General features: G+C 50.7%; 1 protein-coding gene across 3 annotated transcripts; it reads right to left on the bottom strand.

The window, feature by feature from the left end:
• Nucleotides 1-506: 506 nt before the first annotated feature.
• Nucleotides 507-15672, bottom strand: Them5 (thioesterase superfamily member 5). Of its 3 annotated transcripts, XM_046421883.2 has the most exons (7): nt 15571-15672; nt 7636-7905; nt 6214-6415; nt 4721-4859; nt 1763-1873; nt 994-1118; nt 507-670 (listed from the first exon to the last, which is right to left on the bottom strand). In XM_046421883.2, the coding sequence occupies exons 2-7, from the start codon at nt 7756-7758 to the stop codon at nt 627-629; spliced, it is 744 nt and encodes a 247-aa protein (XP_046277839.1). In that variant the 5' UTR covers nt 7759-7905; nt 15571-15672; the 3' UTR covers nt 507-626. The 3 variants fall into 3 exon arrangements, with proteins under 3 accessions (XP_046277839.1, XP_046277838.1, XP_046277840.1); XM_046421882.2 differs by lacking the exon at nt 15571-15672 and having other exon boundaries at nt 7636-7956; XM_046421884.2 differs by lacking the exons at nt 1763-1873; nt 15571-15672 and having other exon boundaries at nt 7636-7958.
• Nucleotides 15673-16604: the final 932 nt, after the last annotated feature.

Here is a 16604-nt window from a genome sequence, read left to right as displayed (position 1 = left end):
AACAGGTCACTGTGGGCAGGCCTTTGGGGTACATATTTTGTCCCTGGTGAGCAGAGTCCCCCCTCCTGGCATGATATCCTGAGGGGCTTTCGTCTTTTACACTTTCCACCAGGTGTTCTGCCTGACCTCAGGCCCGGGGCAGTGGAGTTGGCTGACTGGACTGAGACCTCTGAAACCTTGAGTCGGGTCCTTTGGTCACATGGTGAAGAAACTGACTAAACACGCTCAGAGAGTAAGATGGAGCCACTTCCCTTTGGGTTTACACTGCATTCCTGGCGTAGCCAGAACAGGGAAGGGAGGAGCTTGGTGGGGCGCTCGGTGCCCCTCCGGTGTGCATCTTGGGGCCAGGATCCTGGCTTTCAGGGTACGTCTTGTACTGGGTGCCTTTCCCAGTGCCTGGCACCTGGTGGGTGCTCTGTAAGGTCTCCTCTTGGTGCCGAGTGGGAGAGTGGTACAAGGAGGCCCTGGAAGGTCGTTTATTTCTGTAAGAAGGGTCTTAGGCCGAGCATGGGGCAGTGAGAGTTTATTTACTCAGAGAAAGTGCCCTCTCCTCATCTCCTGGGGACCCTCTCTGCTCTGATGAGGGTCCCCAGCAGGTAGGGTCATCAGGGTCGGCATAGTGACTCCTAAGGGGATGATTCTTCTTCCAGCTGCCACTGAAGGAAAACACCTGCAAGAGAAAGGGGAGCTGCATCCGAGGGCAGGGCAGCGGGGGCTTCACTGAGCTGCTCTGAGCGTTTTGCTACAGGTTACGAATGAGCCGGAACAGTCCTGCAGTTCAGGTTGGGGAACCTCCGAACTGGGGTTCCTCCCTTCATCCACATCCCTAGCAGTTCCTTCCCCCAGAAAGTCAGATCCCAGCTTGGGACAGGGCCTTTAGCATTCTTCCTGCCTCCCATTTGCTCCAGGTTGTGTGTGTGTGTGTGTGTGTGTGTGTGTGTGTGTGTGGGTGGGGGCAGGCTGGAGACAGGCTGAGGCTAAGGTCTTCTTTACCTGAAGACTTGGCGTAGACCGTCTCTTGGTCTCTGCTCTGGGTGATGCAGGACATATAAAGCTTCTGGTCTTCAATCTTTTCCACTTGGACATTCAGTACAGCCAGAGAGCCCACAGGGATCAAGCTGGGAGAAGAGGCAATATAGCTCACACCCATCTCATCACCCCCCCCCCCTTTTTTTTTGTTTTTGGTGAGATTGAACTCAGGGGCACTCGACCACTGAGTCCCATCCCCAGCCCGATTTTGTATTTTATTTAGAGACAGGTCTTAGTACCTTGCCGTTGCTGAGGCTGGCTTTGAACTCGTGATCCTCCTGTCTCAGCCTCCTGAGCCACTGGGATGACAGTCGTGTGCCACTGCCCCCAGCTCATCACCCTTTTTACCCCCTTCTCTTTACCCCATCCTTCCTCAAGGGCTCATAAGTAGCTCTGGGCTCAGGGATGCAGTGTGGCCAGGAGGCAGAGGAATGCTGGTGAGTGGGTTGGGGAAGGACGGTGGCTGGCAGGGCTCCCACCCCCTAGTAGCCAAGGATAGATAGCTACCCCAGAGGCAAAACGGGCCGTGCCTTCAGCTAATGCCCCAGGGATTCATACTTACTTTTTAACTTTTTTGTTGTTTAATATCAGCATCCAAACATCATTGCTATGTTTTTTTTTTTTAAATCTTTGTTTATTCATTTTTCTGTGGTGCTGAGGGTGGAACCCAGGGCCTCTCACGTGTGACGCAGTGCTCTACTGCTGAGCCCCAGCCCCAGCCCCTCACACTTACTTTTTGAACCTGATGTTGAGATTTAGTGTGAACAGCCCCTCTCCAGCCAGGTAGGCAGTTTTAGAAAAGGTCTCATCCATCATGGCTGCCAGGGACCCTCCGTGAGCAAACCTGGGGAGGGTGTGGGAGCAGGGCTAGGGCTGAGCTGCTGGGCAGACTGCCCCACGGGGCCTCCCCTCCACCCTACATGAACACCCCCTGATGTGTCTCCCTTTCCCAGGGCCCCCAAGCATGGATCTTTAGCCTCAGGCAGCCACCCAGGAGAAGACACAGACCCCATGTGATGAAATCAGCAAAAATCAACTGTTTGTCTCTTGCTTTGCTTCAGCATATGCTGGTAACCACTCACACAATTATTTTAATTTACCAGGAAAAAACTGTTTTTTTTTTTCTCATATAGTTAATGGAAAACACTTTTTTCTGATTCATTACCTAACTGCTGGCAGCAGTTGCCATAACTTGGAAGGGTACACACATACGAGGAACTAGGAACGGGAAAACCCCTAAACTTTTTGCTTTTTGACTTAGTCTTTGAAGCATGGTCTCGGCCCATGGCTAGCCTTACCGTCATCACAGTCAGGCTGGGCGCGAGCTCTCTCTTCCTTCCTTCCTTCCCTTCCTCCTCCTCCTCCTCCTCCTCTTCCTTTTCTACTCCTCCTCCTGTGTCTCTGTGTCTCTCTTTCTGTCTTCATACAAACCGAGGGGTCCTCCATCCCAAGCCCATTTTATTTTTTATTTTGAGACAAGGTCGCCCCAACTTCCTGAGGCTGGCCTGGAACTTGTGATCCCCTGCCTCAGCCTCTCAAGTTGCTGAGATTACAGGCATGTGCCACTGTGCCTGGCTTGGGCCCACATTTTCAATGTGACTTATGACTTATGAAGTGCCAGCAAGATGAACTTCTGAGCAGTGCTGCCCATGGAAAAGGGAGAGCCGCTTCAGAGGGTGTTGTAAACATTCACTGATTTCAAGTATGTAAATTTCTCATTCTCCTTTATGCAAGCTGATCTCCATCCCTAAGTTACTTCATTTTTGGTCAAACTGGGTAAAATGAGAGGCATCCAACTTTAGAATGCAAAAACACAAGACAGATTTGAGTTACTGATTTTTGAAAGCTCAGTTGCAGTTCTCCATGGACCCAGACCAGCTGTCCACATTGTGTGACCATGGTCACTCTCCTGCTCCTACCACCTTGGCTTCCAAGGCCCTTGATCCCCCTCCCTCTGCCAGGGCCATGGCATCATACCACCTGGTGGGCTTCTTGCTCCAACATGCTTTTTTTTTTTTTTTTGTACCAGGGATTGGAACCCAGAAGTGTTATTCTTTTTTTAATTCCACTGAGCCACATTCCCAGCCCTTTATTTTATTTCATCTTTTATTTTGAGACTGGGTCCAGTTAAGTTTCTTAGGGCCTTGCTAAGTTGCTGAGGCTGGCCTTGAACTTATAATCCTCCTACCTCAGTACCCACTGATACTACGGGTGTGCACCTCTCACCTGGCTTTGTTACCTGTTTGATTTTGAGCAAGTCGCTAAATCTCTCTGCGCCTTAGTGTACCCACTATGAATTCTGAATGAAAATAATTTCTATTTCATTGGATTAGATGAGTAAATGTCTGCAAAACCTCATGCACACTTCTAGGGACCCCCTCTCCACCTTACGAATTGCTTAACAGGGGTAAAAAGACTTGGTGTCAAAGAACTCCAGATCCGCTCTTCTCTTCTGGTCCTCACTGACCAGAGAAAGGACCCATTGGCTAGTACTGGTTCTGTGGAGCAGTTCTTGGCCAATGATAACTGCCACCCACTTCTGTTGGCCAGGGACCTGGTGGACACCAATCTCCTCCCTGCACTCCTCTCAACCCACTGACTGGCCTCAGGTGTTGGCTGGCCTCCTCTGTCCCTTTGTCACCTCCACAAGCCCCTAAATAAAAGTCAGCCGTGTATCAACCTCTCTCCTGCCTCCTGAGGATTTTCTTCTTCAGAAGGGAGGGGATCCATGTCCCAGGTAGGATTCTAAACTATTCCCCAGAGTCTGCATGCATTAGTTTGGAGAACAGTGTCCCCATGGAGGATACCTTTGGTTTGGCCACGGGGACCAAGGGCTGTGTCTGTATCCATGGCCTGAAGAGGTGCTGATACCTATTTAGCGCTGTGAATTCTGCCCTACCGCTGATCCCACCTGAGGCCTCAGAACCTTAAAGCAGATCCTACCTACTCCTGTCTCTCTGCAGGAATTCCAGCACCACCAACTGCCTTTGTTGGTTGCCTGGAGCAGGATTAGGGATGCAGAAGGCAGACAACCACAAGCATGAGGCCCAGGGCCAGCCTGATCCTTGTCCAAGTGAATTTCTCCCTAGGCCCGTTACAAGTTTGGAGGCAGCAAGGTACAGCGGAGAGAGCTGGAGTCCCAACTCTTGGATTAGAGTCCTGGATCTAACTTTGCTGAACCACCATGGGCAAGTTCCTTTACCTCCGTGTGCCTCAGTTTCCCCAAGTACAAGACATGAGGTTCAATAAGCGATGTCTGATAGCTACATTGTGCTTTATGAGCACACACAGAGGCCCGGCATCATGTCTCTTAGTCACACTGGCAGGTAGATGTTATTGTCTTGGGTTTTGGGTAAGACTAAGACCCCAGAGGTCAGATTGCTTACTTGCTGCAGTAGATCAGGACCAGAAGTCAGGCTACTGATTCCAGATCTTGCCCTCCTCCAAGTGCATCATGTCCTCTCCAAGTGGCCTCTCAGGTCTTTTCTTGCCAGAAAATTCTGAGAACTTGATAAGGGGGCTCTCCCTTACCTTCAGGATGGGGACTGGACCAGATAGCCAAGCATGTCCTTCCTGGCCTTGGAGGATGCCACCCCAGCTCCCTACAGAGAGGTGTAGATCCCAGGGCCTGCTAGATCTACCTGATGAGCCAAGGAGGAGGCTCCCAACCTGGCCCTTCCTATGGCCTTACCCAGGAGGCCCCTCCAGGTAGGGGCCTGGTTGGAAAAGACAGACCGACTTCTTCTTGAATGGGTGGAAGAAGATGACATACTCGTAGCCTTGTCCTTCGACTTGGATGCACCTGGTGAAGATGCGCCAGTCACTTTTGTCTGGGGAGAGATGGGCAATGTCACAGCTGGAAAATGAAGGGCATGTGAGGGTCTCAGGGGCGTGGGGCCTGCCTGTCGGGATGTAGGACCCTGGGTTGAGCCATGCCTCTGGTACAGGGTCAAGGACAGAGAACCTTGCTGGGTGCGGTGCTGCACATCTGTCATCCCGACTGCTCCAGGGGATGAGGCACAAGGGCAAGTCCAAGGCTGACCTGGGCAACTCAGCGACACCCTGTCTCAAACTGTAAAATGAAAAGGGCTGGAGATGTAGCTCGGGGGAAAAGAGCCCCTGGATTCAATCCCCAGAGCTGAAAATAAATAAAGAAGGACAGAGAAGCAGAGACCCAGGCTCCGCCTTCAGGGAGTCTTCAGTCTGGAGCAGAGATAATCCCTGTCTTCAGAAAGCCTATGTCTGGGAGGAAAAGCACTCAAGAAGTCTCCTGGCTGAGTGGAAAGACAGGACCTGGGGCTTTTCAGGTCAAGACTGAAAAGACTAAGTGTCGGAAGTTTACCATGTAATTACTCATACAATTCACCTATAATTCATTAAAAATAGCCTACTAAAAAAATAAATTAAAAAAAGCATAGCTATACTAAACAGTAAAATCAGTACAAAAAAGTCCACCAAAGTTCACATCCTCCTCCCAAGACAACAACTACATCCTTTCTTGGAAATACCACAGTTCTTGAAAAGAAATTATTTTAGTGCCCCTGCTTTTTTATTGGTTTTTGTGGTGTGGGGGTTGAACCCAGCATGCTAGGCAAGAGCCGGACCACGGAGCTACAACCCCGCCCACAGCCCCTTGCTTTGTGCCATCAGCCCAAGAGCCATCTGCCAGTTGTGCCGCTCACTGGGCGGGGACCATGTATACAAATGAGATGCATAAGAAAAACAGACAGACAGACAGACAGACACACATAAGGAAGGGTGAAGGTGGCACTCCATAGCTGGCTCGCTGGTGGAGATGGTGCACTGAGGCCTGCAGATGCGGAGGTGGGGTCCACTGGACTTTCTGGGTTTGGGGAGGAGGGCTTGGGATTAGGCTTGACTGTGAGGGAAGAACACCAGGGAGAAGTTGGGAAGGGCGAGCGCTGAGCTGGCAGTTCTCCAGTGGGGACCCCACCGGAGACTGTTCTCCTCAGATGGGAGGGAGGGAGCCGGAGACCTGAAAGAGTACCCTTCTCATCTGCCTGCTAGGCTGCAGCCGAGGGTGTGGTTAGACAGCAGGTGGAAGGGAGTCTTTGTACACAGGGCAAGGGAGCTGGACGGCCCTCACTGAGGGTCCCAGGCAGGGCCAGTTGACGTGGGTTGGGGTAGGGGTGTGCTCACGGACCCTCCCAGGCCTGGCCTTACCTGAGGCAGCTACCAACCCGGACGGGAGCTTGAGCCCTTGAATGTGGTCTCTGTTGGACTTGAAGGAGGGCAGTTTGACCCAGCCGTCGGACTTGGTCTTCTCCAGAAATTCCTGGTACAGGCTCAGCATGTCTGGACACCAGCTGGCATTGGGGAGGGCATAGTCCTTCAAGTCTGTCTTCACTGGACAAAACCTTGAGACCTGGGCAGGACCAATCAGAGAAGGAGATGATGTCCTGGAGGGTGGCCTCCAGGAAGTCTCATCCTGGTCTGGGGGCTTTTCAAGCTGGAGTGTGGACAAGGGCCCACCTTTCTGGCAGAGGGTTGGGCACTTCAATGAGTGACTGGGCAAGGGACACTACAGAGGGAAACAAGGGAGGGAAAGGAATGGGCGCAGTGGCAGACACCCACAATCCCAGCAACTTGGGTATTTTTGTTTGTTTGTTTCTGTTTTTGAACCCAGGATCTTGCACATGCCAGGCAAGTGCTCTGCCACTGAGCTACACCCCCATCCCCAATCCCAGCGATTTGGGAGGTTGAGGCAGGAGGATCTCGGGTTCAAGGCCAGCCTCAGCAACTTAGTGAAGCTCAAAGCAACTTAGTGAGTCTCTGTCTCAGAATAAAAAATAAAAAGGGCTGAGGATGTGGCTCAGTTGTAAAGCATCCCTGGGTTCAATTCCTGGCACCAAAATACATAAGTAAGTAAATAGAAAACAAATGAATAGATAAAATAAAAATAAAAATTACAGCCATGGGCTCAATGTCAATACATTACACTTTTTCTAGAAGCTACGAGTAGTTCTTTGCAGCTGAGAACTGCTAGTATTTGCCCGGCTGTATTAATGGGGAAGCCGAGAAAATATGATTCGGATTGCTTATGAGAGCAAGAGCTGACATGCACTGTCTTCCTTGGGGAGTGAGACCACTGTTGGCGAGGGGACACTTTTATAGCCCCTTTCCCCCCGGGGCTGCTTCAGCTCTGTCCACAGTCCTGGGTGTGCCTAGGCAGAACGGCTCCTTTGAAACATGTACTGGAACCCAAAGACGTGTGGTACCATGGCTGGGGCAGGGACAGTATGTCGATCTGTGGGACAGGGGGTGTCCTCTATAATGTCGCTTGCTCATGTGCCAATTACAAATATGGGCAGTTTCTTGCCAAGACCTCCGTCAGGGCCCCCACGGAAGAACAATGATCAGCTGGTGACCACACAAGATTCAGACCAGGTGCAAGTGTCCTGGTGGGTTCAGTTTGGGATATGGGCTACATGGCATCCCCAAACATCTTCCTGTTGCCAGAACAAAAAGCTCCCCCCAACACTGCCCATCACCCTGACTGCAAGCCAGAAAAAGGAGATTGAGTGTGTTCCTTCAGCCCGGGGCTCTGGGGAGAAAGGACACCCGTGTAACAGGGCTGGGACTCACCAGGGAGTCAGTGGAGGATCCAAATGCTGCGGCAGGGTCGAGTCCGGGCAGGATACAGGGGGTCCTGAGAAGGGCTCTGCGGTGTCCCAGTCTAGCGGCCACCTGGAAGCTTCTCCTCATCATGGCTGAGAGCCCGACCAGGCGTGCGGCTGACTTTGAGTGGACAGCAAGGGAAGCGGGCCCTGCCCTGCTGCGTCTGGGATGCACACTTGGGCCACCTCCCGCGGCTTCTCCTTTCTGTCGCACGCTTCTTTCAGCAGGGAGCGTCTACTGCAGGAAAAAAAATGAGTGGGCCAGGCTGGGCCGGGCTGTTGCAGCAACACGCAGGGCTTGGGGCCTCTAGCTGGTCTCAGAGTCCCGCCCAACGCTTGGGGAGGGGAAGAGCATGAATGGGCAGGAGGACTGGCCCAAGTTCAAAAGGAAAAACTGTTAAAGGAGTAAAATGTACATAAGCAAGCAGTCTGGAGTACAAGGAGCCTTGGAGAGCTGCCCTGCGTTTGTAGAGGAAAAATCTAAGAAAATCTCCAGGCAGATGAGGGAGGCCTGTCCCTTTACGGAGTGTTTGTAGCATGTGTCCCACAAAAGACTGAATGACCTGGAATGATGGGGGGACTCAAAACCAAATCATAGCCCGCAGACATTCCCTTCTTATAGTCCAGACAAGGCGTGACAGGGAAGTGTCCACTTGCTAGTCCCTGGCAGAGGCCAGGAGTTGGGAGTATGTATATATGAGGGAGGGACTTGAGGGGACAGAAAGTAATTTGGAAGGAAGCAGTTTATCAAGAGAACGCCCATACTTTGGGAACCCCAGGGAGGGGGAGAACACAGTGTTGGGTGTGAGGGGCGGGGGCAGGGAGCGGTGGCTTATTTTTTAATTTTTAGTTTTTCAGGTGGACCCAATATCTTCATTTTATTATGTGGTGCTGAGGATCAACCCCAGTGCCTCATGCGTGCCAGGCGAGCGCTCTACCTCTGAGCCACAAGCCCAGCCCATGGTGGCTTTTTTAGAGAAAGATCTGGAAGCTTTGTGTGAGTGGAGAGAAGAGCTCAGCCTATGTCTGCAAAGTTGTGAGCATTTTCCTGTGGCACTGTTTCTTCTATTGAAGAAACCGTTTTAGGCCAATTTTCAATTAAAAGTCCCAGTTTTTAATTCACTGAAGTAAAGTGGGTTCTAAAGATCAGAACTGTGCAGAGGTGGAACTGTTGGGTAGATGTGAGACACAAGGGCAAGGCGGGGAAAGCATGTGCCAAACAGCACGGTATTCTCAGGGGATAACGTCTCCAGATAAGAAGACATCCTGACCAGTGGCCCCCTCCTGTAACCCCAGCGGCTTGGGAGGCTGAGGCAGGAGGATCACAGGGAATATGAATGGGCAGGAGGACTGGCCTGAGCAATTTAGCAAAGCCCTGTCTCAAAGAGCTGGGGATATGACTCAGTGGTTGAGTGTCCCTGGGTTCATCCCTGGAACCAAAAAGGAAGACCGATGCCCTGATCAGAGACTGACCAGAGTCCAATAGCCATAAAATCTATAAAAACAGTTTCCAGTTTAAAAACAGTTGGCCTGGGCCAAGATCAAAAGTTGCCTTTAGGTCCTCAGCATGTCGTTTTGATCTTATTGTAATTGCAGATTTATCCCAGCCACCGCGGGGTTTTCTCTTGTGTACTTTTAGGTAAAAATGTGAGGAGTGGGATTTAGAAGTCTGATGCACTCCAACTGTCAATCTAGAGCTAGGAGGTGGTGCTTGGACAAAGTTCTCCAAAAGAAGTTTCCCTTAGCTCCCAGAAAACTAGGAAATAAAGAAAGGTATTGTTGAGCCACGCACAGGGGTGCACACCTGTGATCCCAGTGAGTCAGCGGTTTAGCCAGGCCCTAAGGACTTACCGACACCGTGTCCTAAGATGAAACATGAACAAAAGGGCAAGAAATGTGACTCAGAGGTCAAGCACTCCTGGGTTCAATCCCCGGTACCAAAAAAGAAAAGAAAGAAATGAACTGTTGACCTCTTTCATGAGACCATATTCCTCTCTTATTCAATAAAGTTTGCTGTCCTTTTGTTACAGTTCATGTCTTGCTTGAAATCTCTCATGAGAAAGTAAGAGCTGAGGATTTCCAGTTAACAGAATGCTGCTGCTGCTGCTGCTATGATGATGATAGAATTATTATGATATTTTGGCAGCCTCTCAAAGATCAAACCGACTCAATGTGGAAAGTTAAAGGATTTGTCTTGTTAGTGAACCAGGCCCATGATGCCTGCTACACCGTCTGCCAATCACCGAGACAACTCAGTTTTGCAAAGAGAAAGAGTTTCATTGGCAAGGGAGCTGATCTGGGAGGGGGAGATCCAAATCTCAATCCAACTCCCAGAGGCTGGCGTTTGGGGAAACTGATGTGATAGAGAAGCAGGGTGACTTAAGGCATGGGGAAGTGATTGGAGTCATCCGGGGCCTGTTCCTCGTTCTTCATGAAATGCACCTTCAGAGAATGGTGGTGTCAGCATGGTCGGAGGTGGGGTTGTCTGCCTCCTGAGGTCAAAAGATCACTCATCAGACAGGCCCAAGTGAAGAGTCGGTGCTTTTGACAAAAAATGGCCTTCAAGTTCCTGCAAAGGAGCCTGGGCAACCATTATCATCATCATATCTCACCCATCGGAGGTAGTGTCTACGGTAAAGCTAGTGGGAGACTAACAGCATAGCTCAGCTCTGTGACCTCCAGCCAACTGAGGGGGGCTGGGCTCAGGGAGAAGTAAGACAGTAGGAAGTGTTGTCCTGTAAACGAGGCTAGGCCAGCTGCGCTCCTTGGCTGGTCAGTATCAACGTTAGGAGTCTGTGTTCTCAGAGTCTTAGAGACTGAAGTCTTATTCTTTTGATGGCTACATTCCTGAGAGTGGCTCTCAAATCCTTGACAGATGCTTCTGAGCCACGAAAGATACATATTTGCAATTGTATCTTCTTTTGTACCTTCTTTTGGTAAATGCACAGTAAATGGCTGGTGGATTATAGAGCAAGTGCTGGATTTTAGTGTGGCCCTCTCCTCTGTATTTGGCTGAATATGAACATTTTCCTTTATCTGCTACAAAGGTTTGAATTCCTCAAACTGGAGGAACCAGTTTTTTTTTTTTTTTTGGCTGATTCAGGCTCTGGGTCTAAGCAAAGATATTTTAATCAGTTGCTTACATTTGAAAACAGGCAGTTTCATACCAAGCAGAAGGTCAAGGCTCTCTCCAGACAAGTGGAAAGATCTGGCAACCGTGTGTCTTCTGCAGCAGTTGGCTGGAGATGGTCCCTGGGTCTTGGCCTTGCCCCAGCCTCCCCTGGTACTGGGTATCCCTTGTCCCTTGGCTTGCCTCTTTGGTCCTTGATTTGGGCTTGAGGGGGACACAGGAGAGAAAAGAAGCATCTTAGAAAGGGGGGATGGAGTGGGGCTGGGGATATAGCTCAGCTGGTAGAGCGCTTGTATGCACAAGGCCCTGGGTTCAATCCTCAGCACCACTCACACACACACACACACAAAAAAAAAAAAAGAAAAAAGAAAGGAAGGAAGAAAAAAGAAAGTCACTCCATGGTAAAGTGCCCCTGAGTTCAATCCCTAGTTAAAAAAAAAAAAAAGTGGATGGGCTGAAGAGGACTTGGAGGCAAGGGGTTCCTCAGATTGCTGGAGCTGATGGTGGCCTCAGGGGAAAGGGCTGTCTTCCCACAAAGAGCCAGCAAGTGGACCTGGGGAAGGAAGTCACCGTCTCATGGAGATGGCTGTCACCAGGCTGGCAGGTTTTCCCTGCAGGGTGTACACTCCAGGGGAATCCGAATCTCCTTTTGCTGAAGTAGGGGAGTAACAGCCTCCCACTTCAGTTTCAGAGTTTTTGGTTAAATCGACTTTCAGGTATCTGCATCATTATGTAAAGTTTGTTCTCAGTCGCGCTACACAGTACGGTTACATTCCCTTTCTTGTTTCACTTTTATCTTCCTTGAGTTGACGGTCACCTTGTTTGGGCCAGCGACGCGGTCCAGGGGAGTGCAGGGAAACTGACAAGCAGTGGAGACAGCCAATCCTCCGTTCCCAGCTGAGAGGGGAGAGCGTCCGGGAGGGAGGAAACAAGCGAGGCTCTACTGAGGTCTGTGACGTGGAAGAGCAGATTTAGTGGGAGTGAGGGCATGACAGATTGGAGGGAACCATAAAGCGCTCTGGGAGAAGTGGCTCTGAACGAGGAGTCTGGAAGGGAATGGAGAGGTTACTCTGTCTGAAGTAATCCAGGCTGAGAAGGACTAGGGTTCTAAAGAAACGGCTCCTTCCCCGCTTTCCAACTCTTTTTTTTTTCCTTCTTATTCTTCACACGTCTTATGGATTCTTTTTGTAGAACAAAGCCCTTTCTAGATGTGGACTGAGAGGTCAGCTATCTAGAGAGGTGGAGGGACACTTAGCTAATGTTTCAATGAGTCTTATTATGCTATAGAACTTGGGTTCCAAGATCCAGATTGTAGAAACTATCAATGGACCTGGAAAGAATTTAAGCACAGACAAGGTTTTTATTAAGGGCTTCTTCTGTTAGAGCGAGAAGAGGCAGCAAACAGGGAACAGAAATCCCAGGCTGAGTCCAGAAAAGTACACGGAGGAATAGCTTTGATGGCATCTATGTGTAGGCAGGAACCTGGCCTCTTGATGTCACCCATGGAGAGGTGGGACCTCAGTTGTACCTGTGTTCTCCATCATGTTTCTTCACGTGTCACTTGTCTCATTACCATCCTAAACCTCAACCTGAAGGTGTGTGTTTTGCTGTGATAATAAGGGACATGTAACTGTGGAAGATTTCAGTGACCATTCTGCCCAGGCATTCCCCTTCACCACTAGGAATTTACTCTGTCACCTGGGAAAGTCTCTGACGTCTTAGTTTCACATAGTGCAGACCTCGCTCTGTCTGGCCTGAGCTGGCCACATAGTCTCAGGAGCTGAGGTGACCCTCCCAGCCTCCGGTCTCCTGCTGTTCATCTCACACCCATAGCCTTGAGGACGGGTGCACTTTTAACTCCTAGTTTTCTGGTGTGACTGTTAACTCCACAGGACTGAGAGCTGGCAGGGTCCTTATTTCCTTGATCCTAAAGGGTCCTCCTTTTCAAGGGGGTTCCTGACTGCTGTGACAGCAGCAGAAGCTTTGGCCCAGGCCTTTTCCATCTGTAAGAATTCAACTCAGGGAAAGCAAAGAAAACTCAGCTCACAGAGAAGCCTGGGCTCCTTGGAGAAGCAATCACAAATAGTGATGTGGCAGTGCCAGATTCTGATTGAGTTTGTTGCTCTGCCTGGTGCATTTCTAGTGGGCAGCCCTTGGGTAAGTGTTAAGTTTGGGGGATTCTTTCTCTTCTCTTTTTTTGGCACCAGGAATTGAACCCAGAGGTCTTTAACCACTGAACCACCACCCCAGCCCTTTATATTTTATTTAGACAAGGTCTTGCTGAGTTGCTTAGGGCCTCACCAAATTGCTGAGGCTGTCTTTGAACTCATGATCCTCCTGCTTCAGCCTTCTGAGCCGCTGGCATTATAAGCGTGACCAGTGTACCTGACTTGGGGGCTTCTCTTGATGAGACAGGACTTGTACCCAGCTCATCCTGGGCCTAGCCTGACTGGTAGTTCATAGGAGACGCAGCAATGGTGCCTGGGACATGTTTGACAATCTGCTTCAGGGTGGGGGATAAGGTGCTGGTGGTGGTGGCGGTGGGCCCGGATGTAGCATTTGCCACCATGGCCATTTTCAAATTCCCAATATGGAGTCAGGAACCTTGGCTGTGAGGTTGGGAAGCGATGTGCACAATCAGCTCTTGTCCGTCGTCGAGGGGTCTGGCTCCAGCCGGCCGCTGCAGGAGAGACTTCTTTGGCTTGGAGTGAAGCAACAGGATTAATGGAGGCCTCAGGAGTTTCAGCACATTAGTCCCTCATCCCAGATTTAAACTCACTCTCAGTCCAGTATGTTCTGGGGTTCTATTCCCACACGAGGCTGACTGTGGAGTAGTAACTAGAGTCCCTAATCTGTCCTCCTTGCTGCCCCTCAAACAAATTCACGGGACATTTTTTTTTTTTTTTGGTCTAAAGGTATTAATCACTAAGGAAAATCATTAGCATTTCCAGATATCTGAGAAAGTACTCCTCATCTTGGGTGACCCTGGAAGCCCCTCTCAGATCTGGCAGATGGCAGTGGTCCCTCCTGTAGGCTGGCTGACTCCCTGCTGTGACTTGAAGTTTTCAGACTTTGGAGTGGTTTCCCCAGGCTAACCCCTAAATGGCCTTTCTGGATGAAGAATGAACTTCCCAGAAGCCACTGCTGAACTCAGATCCCCTCCTGATGAACATGTGACCCCGTAGGCTCACTCTGAGCCATTTCTGGAGGTCTCCTGGATGGTGCATGACCCTGTCAGTCCACGGCTGATACCCAGACTTCTTCCAAGGCCTGCCTCGCCCTCAGGGGAGTTTGGTCGTGCACCCCCCACCCCATCCTCCTTGCTCAGCCTCCCAAGTAGCTGGGATTCCCGGCATGCACCTCTGTGCCCAGCTCTTGGGGAGCTTAGTTAGTTGGCCTGTTTTTGACGTAAGGGTCTGAGCCAGGTGGGCAGGAGTAGCTCTGCATAACAGAGGAGGTGGGCACTGGGAACAGGCCACCCTGGCTCCACACCTCTCAGGAGTCTCCATGATGGAATGCAGGCCCAGTTGCCAGCTCTTCTTCCAGACTTTTATGTGAAACCTTGTAACCTTTAGATGTTGCAACTAATTTATAAAAAACATTGCAAGTCTCTGATTGGGTCTTGTCCTGTGGGCTGATGGTCATGCCACTTGCTACTGAATTCATTCCTGGGCCCTTTCCCTTCCAACACTCTCCTAAGGTACAGAATCTGCTGTTGTCTGTACCAGATCTCAGCTGACACTCCCAGATTAATTATCTTTTCCTGGTTCCCTTTAGGAGGGACCTTCCCAAGACTCGTTTTACACCTGGATGCCCACAGTAGACAATTTGGAAAGGAAAATAGTTTTCATGTTTTGAAATGAATGAATGAATCAGTTGGCTTTAATTACCTCTGGGTTTTGCTCCATCTTGTTTCTGAGGTTTTTGGTCTTTGTTGTGGGTGGGAAGTGATAATGGGAAGCTTAGGGAAGGGCAGAAGCCCAACCTCAGACAGTCCAGCTGGCTGGAGACCAGTCAAGATCAGGGAAAAGATTGTTTTGACCACACGTGGGGCACAGGGTAGGAGCCAGAAGTGGTTCCTGAACCTCAATGTTCTGCCCATGGTCACCGTGGGTGGCAGGGCTGGGTCAAGAGTAACCCAGGGTTGTGGTAGAGGAAGCTTGTGCCTAGGGTGCTAGTGGGTGGCTGAGAAGCAGGTTCTGGCTCCAAGAGGCAGCAGCTGGTGTGGTTACAGGGCAGAGGAAGGGACTCTCAGCAGAGAACAGGCAGGGAACTGTGTAGGGACAGAGGGACCTAAGGCCCTTCCCCTGCACAGCTGAAACTGAATTCCCATCAGTGGAACGCCAAGAGGCAGAGAGGCAGCCCTCGAGGCTCAGAAAGCTTAGACGACAACTCCCACAGTGTGTGTGGGGGGGTGAGGAGAGCAGTTTTTCCATGGCTGAGTACTGAACACACAGCAGTGCCACTGGGTCTTGGTGCCCCTTCAGCAAAGAATGATGCTGTGGCTTCTTCTCTGGTGCAGTTCCTTGGTTCCAGGGCACCTGGCTTCTTCTGCAGCACCCTGCCAGTCTGAGCTGGCCTGACTCTTTGATGTGGGCTCTATTCCCTGCCCACCTTCAGCAATGGGGGCTCCAGAGTTACTGGAGGCACACACTTAAGCACACACCATGCCCACCATATTCCACCATGCGACCAGTGCACTGGTTTCATTAAAGAGGTTCTTGGCATAAAGTCAGCTAGCGAGATTGAAATAAAACACACAGACTCAGTTACCTTTTTCTATGACCAGGTCCGAGACGGCTCCCCCTCTGGCTCCAACCTCGAACCACCCGGTAGGGCAGCAAGGATTACTCAGGGCTAGCAGGAGAGAGAGAGAGCGAGCACGCCAGGGAGTAGCCTTTTATTGGGGAACAAGAAATTCAGGGGAGAATTCCATCCAATGAAGGTTGAGGGGGGCCGCACTCCAAGGTCAGGGTCAGTGATTGGCCCCAGGGGTCAGTGGTCAGTCACACCCCCACACGGACAGGCTCTCGCACCAGGAGAGGGCCGGGAAAGCTCCGACACAGTTTAGCCAGAGCGCCTCAGACCCAGACCGGGAGTTGCCCAGTCACGTGTGAGAATGGCTCCCCACAGCCATGCACCTGTCCTCATCATGTACCACTGAGACAGACTCACACATACACAGACATGGAACACACACTCAGAAATACACAATGCATGTGGCACATAAATAGGTATGCAGACGTGCATGCGTACACATATGTATCTGCAATGCACACATAAGTGCATGCATGCAGTCTCAACCACAAATACATGCACATATACATATACATATACCATACGTGAAACAAATCAGTTTTTACCTTTACATACCAGCATAAGCACACACATTTGCCGCAGTCTGGCTGGGCACAAATCACGAGCCACTGAAGCAGGAACAAACTTTATTTTTAAACTGCAGGAAAACACTTCACACAGCTCCCGGGGAATCCTCCCGAACGCCACCCGGCATGTCCAGGAACCCCCAGCCGGAAATATCTCTCCCGGAAATCCCTCCTCCTGCACTTCCCCAACCAATGGGAACTCTCGGGGAATCCCCGGAAATCCCCACGAGAACTCCAAAGTAGTGCGAGAACTCAAAAGTTGCGGCAGAGGCGGGTAGTAATGCCTCGCCTGTCAATCAATACTGTTGGCAAAATGCCAGGGGCCATACAGACTCGGCCGTGGCTCTCAGCACACATTCACATATATTAACACCTATAACTGAGCGCGGTAGTGCACACCTGTAATCCCAGCAGCTGGGGAGG

Source organism: Marmota monax, unplaced genomic scaffold, assembly GCF_021218885.2.
Source record: "Marmota monax isolate L192 unplaced genomic scaffold, Marmota_monax_Labrador192_F-V1.1 WCK01_AAM20220418_F8-fsc00108, whole genome shotgun sequence".
NCBI classification, from domain to species: Eukaryota; Metazoa; Chordata; class Mammalia; order Rodentia; family Sciuridae; genus Marmota; species Marmota monax.
Note: the sequence above shows the minus strand (reverse complement) of the source record. Positions and strands in the feature narration are given on the sequence as shown.